We start from the raw sequence: 15726 nt of genomic DNA, 5'->3' as shown, positions 1-15726 counted from the left end.
CACACACACACACACACACACACATATTGCTTTCATGAATTTGTCTCAAATAAGAGTAAAACAAGCTAAACGTGAGGAAAGTGAGCTATAATATATATAAAAATATGTCGGCTATAAACAGTGATCAAGTTGTAACATTCATTCATTTTTAATAATATTGTTTACAACTGTTACGGATCGATGTTTTTAAGGTATATGAAGTGAATAGGTTGATAAATAAAACGCGTTCTGGGTGTTGATGTACTGTATGCCCGTGTCCACTTCGCGTCAGTGTGAACTAGGGAATGATTATGATGCTCTTCATGGAAAAAGCCCATCCCATCTTCACATCGTCACTGAATGGATTGTGTTAACGTCGTGTATTGTAGCAGAATTGTGTTGAAACGCAACACGGAGCATTCAATATAGATTGATAAAAAGAAAACATATTTTTAGGGAATCGGGCATTGTTTTTGATAGAGTAAGGTACTGGATTACAGTGGAGGTGTCGGAAGAAGGATTTTTTTTTTCCAGGTTTAAAATGGGAGGACGAGGACAAAGGCGATGCCGGGTCCACTGCTGGGTTGTCGGGATTCTGTTGGTGTGCAATGTGGAACGGATTTGTGCTCAGCTGAGATATACTGTCCCTGAAGAAGTGCAAGTAGGATCCCCTGTTGGAAACGTGGCAAAGGATTTAGGAATGGACGTTAATACGCTGACAAGCCGCAGATTACGCATCGTTCCTGGTCCAAATCACGCTCTTTTCCAGTTAAACCAGAACAACGGGCTGCTGTCTGTTGGTACAAATATCGACCGTGAAGAGCTCTGTGACGGTACCAAAGTATGTTTGATAAACCTGAAAATTGTGGTGGAAAACCCGCTGGAAATACACCACGTAGGGGTAGAAATTAGTGATGTGAACGACCATTCTCCTGCTTTTCCAGAAAGCGCGCAGCGACTGGAAATAGCAGAAAATACTCCTCCAGGTACTCGTTTCCAAGTGCATGCTGCCAGAGACCCAGACTTTGGTGTCCAGTCTGTTAAAACATACAAATTAAACACAAATGATATATTTGACATTGAGATTAGAGATAGCGAGGAGGATAAAATACCATTTTTAGTTTTGAAAAAGCCATTAGACAGAGAGAAAAAGGCTGAGCATTGTTTAGTGTTAACAGCTGCTGATGGTGGAAGTCCGCCTAAATCTGGTACCCTTCATTTAAATATAACAGTACTGGATGTAAATGATAATCGACCCATGTTCAGTAAGGATGTATATACAGTATCTTTAGATGAAAATGCTCCAATAGGAACTCTTGTTCTACAAATAAACGCTACAGATTTAGATGAAGGGATGAATAGTGAGATAGAATATTCTTTTGGGAAAACGCAGAGGAAAAAGGTGCATGATATTTTTGATTTGGACCGAGTGACTGGTGAAATCACAGTAAAAGGCAGTGTGGATTTTGAGGAAACAGAGATTTACAAATTAGATATAAAGGTCTCAGATAAAGGACAGCCACCAACAATGACTGAGAGTAGAGTCATAATAAAAATAAAAGATGTGAATGATAATAAACCAGAAATTGAAGCGACCTCACTGTCCAATAAAATCCCAGAGAACACAAAACCTGGCACCATTATTGCCCTCATCAGTGTTACAGACAGAGATTCTGGTGTTAACGGGAAAGTTATATGTAAAGTATCAGATCATGTTCCGTTTGATTTGAGGCCGTCAATAGAGGAAAATATGTACTCTCTCATAACAAAGGGGCTTTTAGACCGAGAAACCCTGTCTCACTATGACCTCATTATTACAGCCACAGACTGTGGTGAGCCTCAACTTCAGTCTGTGAAAACTTTAAGTGTTCAGGTGTCAGATGTAAATGACAACAAACCAAGTTTTAGTCAAAATCCGCAAGAACTTTACTTAACAGAAAATAATACCCCAGGGGCTGCAATATTTTCTGTTAGTGCGGCTGATGAAGATTTGAATGAGAATTCAGTGATAAATTATCACCTTTTGAGAGGTGATGGGGTGAAGGGGGATATGACATCATTCCTAAACATAAACTCTGATAATGGAGAAATCTCAGCTCTGAAGAGTTTTGACTTTGAGGCTGTGAAAACGTTCCAGTTCCAAGTTGTTGCCACAGATTCTGGAACTCCGTCACTGAGCAGCAACGTCACAGTCCACGTGTTCATTCTGGATCAGAACGACAACGCTCCAGTCATCCTGTATCCAGTCAGCTCCAACGGCTCTGCTGAAGGTGTGCAGGAGATTTCCCGCAATGTCCACGCAGGACACTTGGTGACCAAAGTCCGAGCCTATGACGCTGATATAGGATATAACGGCTGGCTGCTCTTCTCACTGCAGGAAGTGAGTGACCACAGTCTGTTTGGTTTGGACCGCTATACAGGACAGATCAGAACACTTCGCTCATTCACAGAGACAGACGAGGCTGAGCACAAACTGCTCATACTGGTCAAAGACAATGGCAACGTGTCACTGTCAGCAACAGCTACTGTGATGGTCAAAGTGGTGGAGCCCAAAGAGGCTTTTGCAGCCTCTGATGTTCAAAGTGCAGCTAAAGATGATGAAGACAGTGATGTGACTTTTTACCTGATGATCACTCTGGGAGCAGTTTCACTGCTTTTTGTCATCAGCATCATCGTGCTGATTGCAATGCAGTGCTCCAAATCCACAGACTATACTTCTAAATATCTGCAGGAGCCAAACTATGATGGGACACTGTGTCACAGCATCCAGTACAGATCAGGAGATAAACGCTACATGTTGGTTGGACCCAGGATGAGTATTGGATCTACTATAGTCCCTGGAAGTCATGCTAACACACTGGTTCTACCTGATAGGAGGAGAACATCTGAGGAGGTAAGCACACCTTGTAATTCCAGAGAACTGTTATATTTACATTTTTAATTGTTGACATTTTTCGACTCACACACTGGGAGGCTAATTGTTTAAGCAGTGGTTTGTTAGCTTTCTGCTTTAATGTGTTTGTTTCTTATGGTGACATCAGTGTTTTTGGAGAATTTGTATGTGCTTTCGAAACGTAGTGAGTGTTTTTAAATGTTATTCCCTTACCGATACTAGTTGGTGTGTATATAATGGTCCTTTCAAACTATTAAAATCACATTATTTTTCTGGGTTAATTGCAATTTTTCTGTTGTTGCTGAATTTCTGTTCATTGTGTTGTGGCAATATGAATAGAACATATAAGTAACTCTGTTCCAGCAAATGCATTTTGCTAACAAAGGTTCAGTATTTGTTGAAAGTGCACGCTACTTTAAAATGAAAACAGTATTCTTTCCACTCTTACTGCTTACTGCAAAGCGTCTTTCAGTTTTCTTTGAAAATTGCTATACAAAACCAACTTATTATCATTATTTACAAGGAAGCAGATACTGTATCTATAACCTTTTTCTCTTTGGAAATATAAAGTTGAATGAAATAAGTCATTTGTAGCCCTACTATAGGTCAGTGCTAAACTATATCCCGGAGGTGTGAGCCAAACTACAACAGGATGATTTGAAGTCATTGAAGTAGTTGAATATGTCCTGGTACTATCTGGAATTTTGTCCTTCATTATGGCTAACTTGATAAATACAAAAGGTGCATTATACGGGTTGGTTATGTTTAACCTATTAAGTTTTATGTGGTATCGTTCATTATCAATGTGATTAACACGCTCATAAACGGCGGTCATGATAATGATAATAATAATGCATTGGATTTTATTTAGACACTCAAAGCGCTTAACATTGATGTGCATTATTTTTTCACTCCGCACATGGTGGTGGTAAGCAACTATTGTAGCCACAGCTGACAGACTGACAGAGGCGAGGCTGCCATAGTGCTCCATTGGCCCTCTGACCACTACACCACATTCATACGAGGCAATGTGGGTAAAGTGCCTTGCCCAAGGACAGAACGACAATGACTTGGCTAGAGTCGGTTATTGGACGACCCACTCTACCGCTGAGCCACGGTCGCCCACCTCACTTTGCATCACACAAAGAGAGAGCGAGGGAACAACAACTACACCTCCCACACGTTAGGCCTCAACTTCCCATAATGCATCATCATTTAAGGTGGTACCAAGCCCGCAACGGTACAAACTAACCTCAAATTAGGATGCCTAAAAAAAGAACATTTGGATTAAAGCTTGTTAAAATGACTATCGGTGTTAATAAAAGAATAACTTCTTAATGTGATAACGGACAGCTATATACAGTATATAGCATATAAATGATATGCATGTTAATGTTGGTGCCTGTGTGCTGGGCCTTTTATGGCATTGGATCTAAAGTTGGCTTATACTATGAACAGTCTGTGGTTTTAAAGGGATGCCATAGCAATGATGACCATATATCAGCAGTGTTTTTAGTTTCAGACTGGCATGAATTGTCAGTTTGGCATTTTAAAAAGGAAAAGTCTTATTTATTATTTTGTTGAATAGTCTTTTTTTTAATTTCAGTTTTAAACTTAAAATGCTTATACAGTCTTCAAAACTCTTCCAAATTTTCTATCAATCTCGTGAACCCAATATCATGTGTTGTATTGTATCTTGCACTTAGAGTTTTGTCCCACCACTAATAGATATATGTATGTCTCATACAGACGAATCAAAGTGTTGGTAAGATGAGAAAGAGTGTGCTTGTTTCGTCTGATTTGATTTCATTTCAGTTTGTGTTGTGTTTGTGTGGTTTTTTATTCTCTATACGAATGCATGCATTTTAGACTTCTGGGGGAAAAAGGAAATTATTTTTTATGTATTTTTCAACATAAAAAAACCCATCTTTGCGCGATCAACTGTTGCTTTATGGCAACTGGAGTTACACTTGTGTTGTGTACAGAGTGACAAAGTTAATAAACATATTCTTGTTCCACTCAACATCTAAAATATATAGATATTCAATATCAATAATGTTTTGATTATGGAACTACAAAAATTTACAGTAAACCACCTCCACTTATTTAATATGTTCAACTGCACTGGAGTCGCACAAAGGAAGTAAAAATTGTTGCAGGAAAATTCTGTCAAAAGTAAGGAGAGAAGTTGGCACAGTTCAGTCTTTATAGGACAATTACCCACCATTTGATTTAGTTTCAATAATATATTTGGAATCTAAGAAAATATCAACAAGAGTCCAAGTGAATGCTTTAGTGAAGTCCAACTGGCACTTTGGTCCAATCAGAGACATGTAATCTGAGTTTATAACTATATGGTTACAAGGCTGCATTTATCACAGTTCTGTGTGTCTGACCCCTGCTTTTGGGTCCTCATCTCTGTGCAAAACCTTCTAAATGTTGAAATGGTGTTAATATGTCCAATGTTAATATAGTAATATTTCCACATTCATCTATTCAAGATGCCTCAAGGGATGGAAAGGAGGGATTTAAAATAATAATAATAATAATTGGTTATACATATCCATTTTTTCCCCTCAACATAGTGATATTTTATAATCTTTTACTTTGAAACTTGAGGTCACATCCTGAATCCTAAAGCTTTTTTTAAAAAAAAATGCAAACACAAAACTGACACAATATTGTATATACTGTACACTGTTTCTTACGAACAAGAAATTGGAAATATATACCCTTCAGTTGTGTATCTAGTCCGCGAGGTGTCAGTCTCTTATCAGTAATGTAAGTAGCCATCATACCCGCCCCTTCCTTAGTGGTTTTGTTCCAGTCGACAAAGGAGAGACGGAAAGAAGGGTTGCGTTTTTTAGCGCAAGGAAAAGGTGGTAGATATTTCCATGCATCGTTACGTCCTTTAAATGCTTCTTTTATTTGATGATCTGTTGTAAACCTTTTTTTTTTTTTTTGTTAACGATGGAATCTGGAGGACAGAGACGGAGGATGTTGTCCTGGCGGGTGGCTTTCAGTCTTTTTGTGACGCTCAGCTGCGTAAAGCGGATTTCAGCTCAGATCAAGTACATCATCCCAGAGGAAGTAAAAGTCGGATCCGTCATCGGAAATATAGCCAAAGATCTGGGCCTGGATATAACCTCGTTGGGAGAACGACAGTTTCGTTTGGTTTCTGGAACAGATGACGCTCATTTTAAGGTGAATCTGAACAAAGGCGTGTTATACGTGAATGAAAAGATCGACCGGGAGAAGCTCTGTGGAAGCGTTTCCCCGTGTTTGAGAAACCTGAAAATAGTGGCAGAGAACCCTGTGGAAATACATTACGTTGGAGTTGAAATCACCGACATAAACGACCATTCACCCAGTTTCCAAGAAAAAGAGAGGATTTTTGAAATTGCCGAGTCCACGTTGCCAGGTAAACGTTTCCAGCTGCCAACTGCTCGGGATGCAGATGTTCTACTAAATGCTGTGCGTGTTTATAGACTAAATCACAATGAATATTTTAGCATCCAAATCAGAGACAGGGGAGAGGATAAAATACCGTTCTTAGTTTTACAAAAATCCTTAGATAGGGAGAAGCATGATGAACACTCTCTGATCCTGACAGCAGTAGATGGTGGAAATCCACCAAAATCAGGGACTCTTAATATTACAGTATTAGTCCTAGATTCAAATGACAACCATCCCACGTTTAGCCAAGAAGTATATTCAGTAACAATACCGGAAAATGTCAAAAAGGAAGCAAATGTAATCACTGTGAAAGCAATAGATTTAGACCAAGGCCCAAATGGAGAGATTGAATATGTATTTGGCAGTGAATTAGACTCTGCACTTCAAGATTTATTTAGCTTGGATAAAGAAACAGGTGAAATCAGAGTAAAAGGAGAAATTGACTATGAAAAAGCTGATGTATATAAACTAGACGTGCAGGCTAATGACAAAGGACAGCTTCCAATGAGCACTGACTGTAGGGTGATCATAAAGATATTAGACATAAATGACAATAAACCTGAAATTGAAGTTACGTCTCTGTCAAACACAATACCAGAGAATTCAAAGATTGGTACTGTAGTTTCTTTAATTAGTATAACAGACAAAGATTCTGGTCTGAATGGTAAAGTGATATGCACCATTTCAGATAATGTACCGTTTGATTTAAAACCGTCAATTCAAGATAACATGTACTCCATAGTATTAAAACAACATTTAGACAGAGAGTCAGTGTCACACTATGATATTACAATTAAAGCTACAGACGGTGGTGACCCACCTATGTCCAACCTTAGAACTCTGAGTATTGAAGTGTCTGATGTTAATGATAATAAACCAGAGTTTTTACAAAATCCCATTAGACTTTACCTCTTTGAAAATAACATGGTGGGAAACTCAATATTTTCTGTTTCTGCCTCTGACAAAGACTTAAATGAGAACTCAGCTCTGACCTATCATATCATTAGAGAGCAAAACAATCAGCCAAAATTTACTTCATTTCTAAATATTAACCCAGAAAATGGAGAAATCTCAGCTCTGAAGAGTTTTGACTTTGAGGCTGTGAAAACGTTCCAGTTCCAAGTTGTTGCCACAGATTCTGGAACTCCGTCACTGAGCAGCAACGTCACAGTCCACGTGTTCATTCTGGATCAGAACGACAACGCTCCAGTCATCCTGTATCCAGTCAGCTCCAACGGCTCTGCTGAAGGTGTAGAAGAGATTCCCCGCAATGTTCACGCAGGACACTTGGTGACCAAAGTCCGAGCCTATGACGCTGATATAGGATATAACGGCTGGCTGCTCTTCTCACTGCAGGAAGTGAGTGACCACAGTCTGTTTGGTTTGGACCGCTATACAGGACAGATCAGAACACTTCGCTCATTCACAGAGACAGACGAGGCTGAGCACAAACTGCTCATACTGGTCAAAGACAATGGCAACGTGTCACTGTCAGCAACAGCTACTGTGATGGTCAAAGTGGTGGAGCCCAAAGAGGCTTTTGCAGCCTCTGATGTTCAAAGTGCAGCTAAAGATGATGAAGACAGTGATGTGACTTTTTACCTGATGATCACTCTGGGAGCAGTTTCACTGCTTTTTGTCATCAGCATCATCGTGCTGATTGCAATGCAGTGCTCCAAATCCACAGACTATACTTCTAAATATCTGCAGGAGCCAAACTATGATGGGACACTGTGTCACAGCATCCAGTACAGATCAGGAGATAAACGCTACATGTTGGTTGGACCCAGGATGAGTATTGGATCTACTATAGTCCCTGGAAGTCATGCTAACACACTGGTTCTACCTGATAGGAGGAGAACATCTGAGGAGGTAAGTAGTCATCTCAAGTTTATATATTACGCAAGCGCTTTTGTTCATAAATACAATTTTTCAAAGCTCATCAAATCAAGAAAGTGCAATAAGTTTTTATTTTTTCTTTGCCAGATTGGTGTTTCTTGCTGCATGAAACTTTTGTGGTTACTGTGTTTAAATGGAGACTATAAAATGGGGAAAGTTTTTGTCTTTGTGAGACTTGTCGCAAGAACACTGAAATATTTTCTAGAGTTAAAAGAAATAATTATCTGTGGTTAAGGGGAAATTTGTAATTAATTTGAATATATCTATTATTCTTGTTGTCATGTAAATTAGTTTTATGCTTTTAGTCTATTGAATAGATAACAGAACATGTTGTAGAGTTGCAGCTGTAGTCAACAAGGCAGCACTTGAAGCCTTTTTTTTTTTTTTAACTTTACAGCCAGATGTTTTATTATTTCTTCCAAAAGCTGTAGTGTAGATAATGAAACTAAATACCACAGACCAGAGCAAATACCTTAATACCCAACAGAGAATATTACTGTTTGTGTGGAGGCTGATTCAGGGACCTTCTCAGAGAAAGTTACCCCTCCCCAAAGTAGAATATACCGCTGTCCATGGTCCTGAAACAGTTTTTTTTTTTTTTGAGTTGGAAAGTTTGGTCACAACCTTTTTGCATATATTTGAAAAGAAAACTGAGCATGTTTATGTGTAAACATAACACAAAATGACCCAAACATGCGTAACCAAACAACTAGTTGTGGAGCAGTGGTATAGAGACTTCCAATAAACTAAAGGTTTGTGGTTCGAATCCCGCTCTATATCAGTTTTTGTTATTGTTTCCTTAGGCAAGGCACTTTACCCACATTGCCATGTATGAATTGTGCATGAATGTTGGTGGTGGTCAGAGGGGCTGTAGGCGAGAATTAGCAACCACACTTTTGTCAGTATAGCCCAGGGCAGCAGTGGCTGCAATGTAGCTTACCACCACTGGTATGACTGATGTGAATTACTGGTGTGAATGAAAAATAGTTTCTGTAATGCGCTTTGAGTCTCACTGAAAAAAAAAAAACACTTTATATATCCAAGCCATTATAATTGCTATTATTTTTCAAATTTGATTATATAGTATTGATGATGATCATAATAATAATAATTATTATTGTTATTATCATTTTTATAATTACTGCTTCCGATGGATTATTTTCTATCCGTTTTTTGTGTGGTTACAACACAAAAAAGCTTCTTCGATCTGGCTTTGTAGAAATTCTAAATTAAATGTTGTTTATTATGTGAATATATGTTGACAGATGATTTAGTAAAGGTAAACTTTTTTTTTTTTTTTTTTTTGTTACAGATCACTTGAGAATACTTTTCCAAGTAAAATGGCACATATTTTGAGGACAATGGCTTTAAATTATGATCACAATAAAATCAAACGTTGTACAGTATGAGTAAAAACAATTGAACAAGTTTGTATTTCATTTTTGTTTGCATTTATTTTGGTTTTAAAATTTACATCCATCAAATTTTAGACATAATTAAAACATTACAAATTGTATTTTGGATGACTGGTAGCCTAGTAATGATTTTGATAATAAAATTTAAAAAAACAAAACAAACCTGGACATTAAGAATCTGCCCATTATTGATTTATGAACAATATAGTGTGTAGTCCACTAGGTGTCAGTGTCATATTGGATTAAAATGCTGTGGTAACGCGTTCGTTCATCCTGCTTTTTCAAAGTGTTTTAGTTCCGTTCAGAGAGAGGAAGACGCAGCATCCACAGCACTGCCGTTATATTTAATCAAAGATACGTCTAAAATGTGGGATTTACCTTAAACTGCACGTTTTGTGGATCGCTCTTCTTTGCTCAGTGAAAGGATTTATGAATGGAAGCATCAGTAACGAAATTTGAAGGAAAATGATGGATAAAGGAGGACAAAGACGGGGCGGACTGAACTGGTGGGTTGCCTTCGGTGTTTTTCTGATTCTCATCTGTGTGAAGGAGGGTTCAGCTCAGATTAAATATACCATTGCAGAGGAAGTGAAAGTAGGATCTGTCGTTGGAAATGTTGCTAAAGATCTGGGACTGGACACCAGCTCACTGCTGGAACGTCGCTTTCGTATCGTCTCTGGTGCAAAGGATGCTCAGTTTGAAGTCAGTCAGAACAATGGTGTCTTATATGTAGGTAAAAACATAGACAGGGAGAGAATATGTGAGCACATAAATCCATGCTTGACGACCCTAAAGATTGTGGTAGAAAACCCAATGGAAATACACTACGTTGGAGTGGAAATTATTGATGTAAATGATAATCATCCAAATTTTAAAGAGAAGGATTATTTATTGGAAATTTACGAGTCAACTCCAGCAGGCAAGCGTTTCCAGTTGCCAGCTGCACACGACCCGGATGTTAACGCCAACACGGTGCGTGCATATAAATTAAATGCAAATGATTTTTTCTCGATTCAAATTCGAGAAGGAGGAGAAGACAAAATGCCGTTTTTAGTTTTACAGAAATCCTTAGATCGTGAGAAGCAGAATAAACACACGCTGACACTGACAGCAGTAGATGGTGGAAACCCTCCAAAATCAGGGACTCTGAATATTACAGTATTAGTCCTCGATTCCAATGATAATAACCCAACCTTTAACCAAGAAATATATTCAGTAACAATACCTGAAAATATCAAAACAGACACTAGAGTAATTACTGTTGTAGCTATTGACCCAGATCAGGGCTCTAATGGGGAAATTGAGTATTTTTTTGGTGGTCAAAGTGACCCCAAAATTTACAAGAAGTTTATCTTAAATAAAGAAACAGGTGAAATCAGAGTAAAAGGAGAAATTGACTATGAAAAAGCTGATGTGTATAAACTAGACGTGCAGGCTAATGACAAAGGACAGCCTCCAATGAGCACTGACTGTAGGGTGATCATAAAGATATTAGACATAAATGATAATAAACCTGAAATTGAAGTTACGTCTCTGTCAAACACAATACCAGAGAATTCAAAGATTGGTACTGTAGTTTCTTTAATTAGTATAACAGACAAAGATTCTGGTCTGAATGGTAAAGTGATATGCACCATTTCAGATAATGTACCGTTTGATTTAAAACCGTCAATTCAAGATAACATGTACTCCATAGTATTAAAACAACATTTAGACAGAGAGTCAGTATCACACTATGATATTACAATTAAAGCTACAGACGGTGGTGACCCACCTATGTCCAACCTTAGAACTCTGAGTATTGAAGTGTCTGATGTTAATGATAATAAACCAGAGTTTTTACAAAATCCCATTGGACTTTACCTCTTTGAAAATAACATGGTGGGAAACTCAATATTTTCTGTTTCTGCCTCTGACAAAGACTTAAATGAGAACGCAGCTCTGACCTATCATATCATTAGAGAGCAAAACAATCAGCCAAAATTTACTTCATTTCTAAATATTAACCCAGAAAATGGAGAAATCTCAGCTCTGAAGAGTTTTGACTTTGAGGCTGTGAAAACGTTCCAGTTCCAAGTTGTTGCCACAGATTCTGGAACTCCGTCACTGAGCAGCAACGTCACAGTCCACGTGTTCATTCTGGATCAGAACGACAACGCTCCAGTCATCCTGTATCCAGTCAGCTCCAACGGCTCTGCTGAAGGTGTGCAGGAGATTCCCCGCAATGTCCACGCAGGACACTTGGTGACCAAAGTCCGAGCCTATGACGCTGATATAGGATATAACGGCTGGCTGCTCTTCTCACTGCAGGAAGTGAGTGACCACAGTCTGTTTGGTTTGGACCGCTATACAGGACAGATCAGAACACTTCGCTCATTCACAGAGACAGACGAGGCTGAGCACAAACTGCTCATACTGGTCAAAGACAATGGCAACGTGTCACTGTCAGCAACAGCTACTGTGATGGTCAAAGTGGTGGAGCCCAAAGAGGCTTTTGCAGCCTCTGATGTTCAAAGTGCAGCTAAAGATGATGAAGACAGTGATGTGACTTTTTACCTGATGATCACTCTGGGAGCAGTTTCACTGCTTTTTGTCATCAGCATCATCGTGCTGATTGCAATGCAGTGCTCCAAATCCACAGACTATACTTCTAAATATCTGCAGGAGCCAAACTATGATGGGACACTGTGTCACAGCATCCAGTACAGATCAGGAGATAAACGCTACATGTTGGTTGGACCCAGGATGAGTATTGGATCTACTATAGTCCCTGGAAGTCATGCGAACACACTGGTTCTACCTGATAGGAGGAGAACATCTGAGGAGGTAAGACACGAACAAGCATTTCCTCTTTGTGCTGAACTTTGTTCTCTTTGAAACATTTTTGCTCAGGTTTCTTTGTCATGCACAAATTCAATTTTGTCATATTCAGTCATCTTGTACTCAAGGCCACAATGTAGTAAAATATTTAGTAAGCCAGATATCATGTTTTAAAACAATTTGCTCAACAAAGATCAAATGGCTTAAGTAATTAGCTTCAATAGTGACTTTTTCTAATTTTCCCATTTTCTTGTTGTCATTCGTTGATACAAGTTTTATATGTAAAATATACATTTGCGTTTGCCTGTTGAGTATTCAGTTGCTTGTTGACATGCAGTCTTGCTTTTGGGCACTGAGGACAGTCAAATTGTTGGTTTCCAAGAAGAGAACATAAAATGTATTGTTGCACATTTAGATCTATATTCATTTGATCAGTTTTGTGATTGTTGTAAATATAATTTACTAGGAAAATAACTCACACCTTTTTATTCTTTGGGCCTATGTTGCAAAGCAAGATTACCTCATATTGCGCTACCTTCCGGAGATTTAATCAGTGTGTGCTGGACTACGAAGCTCGCTAATGTCTTAGGAGCTAAATCACTATGGCAGCATAGGCTGAACAACTTGCCTGGTCCGGACTAGGGTTTTCTCTGGCTTGGATCTTAGCGAGTGCTAAAGCTCCGCCTCTTGACCAATCAGTTTTCTGAGAAAGCAAGCTGTCCAATAAAAGGTTATGTGTGAACACGTCACTGTGTGGATCTGATCTGACGCTGACAGAAGAGAGAATATTTAGACATTGATGCAATCCTTTCATTTATCGATGACATCCTTAGAAAGATATAGATTTGTATCTGATGAACTGATCTATATCAGCTGATGAAGCCTGTGTCTTCTTATGCACGGACGGGTGAAGTCATTAATTAATTCATTAATTAATTAATACGCTATAGTGAGGCTGACTGCATCAGCAGGAACATACTACAGACTGAGAAACAATGTGCTCTCATCCCAGTGTGTGTGATAAATAGGTCTATTTGAATAGAAAAATGTGTGAAACTGAGCGCTGTCTATTTATCATCCAATGGATTAATAACGTAAATAATCTCATGCTTTTACACATCAACAGTGTCAGCAGCTTCCTGCCTGTGTTCTTTTCTCTAACAACAGTGTTGTTTTTGGTCTGAATTATGGATTTTAATCATTCATAATTTTAAATTTAAGAAACACTTATACTTCAACTGACATTGCTAGTTGAAGCCCGCTAACGGAGATTATTTCCAGGATATTTATATTTAAGATTCATATAGGCCATTGGTGTTGGTGAAAAGGTCAGTGAATTCTGACCTCGTTTGTTTGTGTCTAATTTTTTGTCATTTTATAATTCACACTATTTGATTCTCTGGCCATTTGTTTTTCCGTCGCTTATATTCTTGTTTACATGAATTTGCCTGTAAGCTTTCATGTTTCTAATAATAATTGTAAGAATTCAGGTTTGCTGATGTTTTGCTAATGTTTCGTATTGTTTGGCGTTTGAAGTGTCCTCAAGTTGTGCAATGTTTTACAATCACTTTACTGGAGTGTAATAGTTTTACACATTATTAAACAGCCTCAAAGAAACGACTTGGAAATTAGAGTTGTGTCACTGTTTTTTTTTATTTTTTTATTTTATCTCATCAGTACTTTTAGCCCTGTTTGTGAATCACTGGCTATGGTTTTGGTTTTGGATATAGAATTAGTCGAGAATGTTTTTTGTTGGTGTGTTTGTTTGTTTTCTTAAACTAATTTTGACTGATCAATTTTTTTGAGTAACTATTTGTCTTGATGTGTTTATTTTATTGAGCCTCACAAATTCACAGAAATGAAAAAGACCGTCAGAATTTTTTATTCAATGTGTTTTAAGGAATAAGTTACTGAGAGAAAAGGCACACCAGGGTTGGGCTCAATTCTATTTTTCAGTCACAATTACGTTTTCAATGACCCATGTTCAATAACAATTCAATTACGCAGTAACCAGCATTTACCAACAAAGTACAAATATTTTATATCCTGAGAATTTCAATTGCAATTATATTCTGAATTACTACTGTTCAATTACCTGTTAATCACAATTTCTGAGCCTGAAATAAATAACCTATAAAAGTTAACCTTCCTCTTGTGTTGGCTTTCTGTTAGCATCTCTTATGATAACGGCTCCTAAATCAGCTATGAAATACACTAAAAACAAATATCTATCATCAAATTTATTCTATTTCTTGGTTTTCTTGGTTTGAATATTTCTGAGCCTCTTTTGTGTCACTATGCCCCTCTATTAAAATAGTTTTTAAATAGTGAAATGTGGGAAAGCTTGATATGAAACACATTTTAATAAAATGTTAACTACACATGCGTAGAACTGTACATTGAACTGTAACATGGTTCCCCAGTTTTGTGTTAAACTATAGTTGACAATTTTTATAGAATTTTAATGGAAATTACAAATAGAAAGTCAAATATCTGATCTCAATTACAATTTAATAATGGTTACTACAGCTGCAGATTTTTTTTAAATTACAATTACGACTATATTCACACCATAATTTTAATCAATTATCAATTACACAATTACAATTATTATTGACTCCAACCGTGACGCACACAGAGACAAGAGTCCTGCTCCTTTTCTATTTAGTTATGTCGGCCTATAATAAGGACAACTAATTACATTATATAACATGTATTAATGCTTAGTAATGTTTAAATTACTTAGTATAATTAACTGCTTATCAATACATTAACTGCTATTAGCTAATATTAAAATAATTATTATAACATTATTAAACTTTGAATTAATGTTTAAATCAAGCCTCTACTGATGTTAATGAAGGACATTACTAAACATTAATGAACTGCTTATTGATGCATTAACTGGTATGTTAGTTAATGTAAGTTAATACATTATAATTACTATTATAACATTATTAAACTGTTATTTGATGCTGAATAATTTTCTTAATTAACTAACGTAATTAAGGGAAATACTAAGCATTAATGAACTGGTTATTAATGCATTAACTGATATGTTAGTTAATGTTAGACATTATAATGATTATTATAACATTATTAAACGGTGAATTCATGTTCAATAATGCCTTAACTAACGTTAACTAAGGGACCCTTATTGTAAAGTGTTACCAAAACATTATTGCGTTAAAATTTAATTAACCTCAGGGTTATAGGGGAGTAAATCCAAGACATATGGCGCAACCTTATTTACACAGCTTTTCC

General features: G+C 37.3%; 2 protein-coding genes across 2 annotated transcripts; both read left to right on the top strand.

Moving 5' to 3' along the window:
• Nucleotides 1-520: 520 nt before the first annotated feature.
• LOC114470753 (protocadherin alpha-3-like) lies at nucleotides 521-4076 on the top strand. The gene is made up of 2 exons (XM_028459089.1): nucleotides 521-2872; nucleotides 4020-4076. The coding sequence occupies exons 1-2, from the start codon at nucleotides 521-523 to the stop codon at nucleotides 4074-4076; spliced, it is 2409 nt and encodes an 802-aa protein (XP_028314890.1).
• A 1829-nt stretch (nucleotides 4077-5905) lies between these two features.
• LOC114470752 (protocadherin alpha-2-like) lies at nucleotides 5906-14148 on the top strand. Its single transcript, XM_028459088.1, has 3 exons — nucleotides 5906-6743; nucleotides 11012-12468; nucleotides 14140-14148. Exons 2-3 carry the CDS (start codon nucleotides 11101-11103, stop codon nucleotides 14146-14148), a joined length of 1377 nt encoding a protein of 458 aa, XP_028314889.1. The 5' UTR covers nucleotides 5906-6743; nucleotides 11012-11100.
• The last annotated feature ends 1578 nt before the right edge of the window (nucleotides 14149-15726 follow it).

The sequence above is a fragment of the Gouania willdenowi genome, chromosome 10, assembly GCF_900634775.1.
Source record: "Gouania willdenowi chromosome 10, fGouWil2.1, whole genome shotgun sequence".
NCBI classification, from domain to species: Eukaryota; Metazoa; Chordata; class Actinopteri; order Blenniiformes; family Gobiesocidae; genus Gouania; species Gouania willdenowi.
This window is presented reverse-complemented; position numbering and strand designations above follow the sequence as displayed.

Coding starts and splice junctions, on each gene's coding strand:
- LOC114470753 (XM_028459089.1), top strand. CDS start 521: ATGGGAGGACGAGGACAAAGGCGATGCCGGGTCCACTGCTGGGTTGTC. Junction 2,873..4,019: donor GGAGGAGAACATCTGAGGAG/GTAAGCACACCT, acceptor CATCACACAAAG/AGAGAGCGAGGGAACAACAA.
- LOC114470752 (XM_028459088.1), top strand. CDS start 11,101: ATGAGCACTGACTGTAGGGTGATCATAAAGATATTAGACATAAATGAT.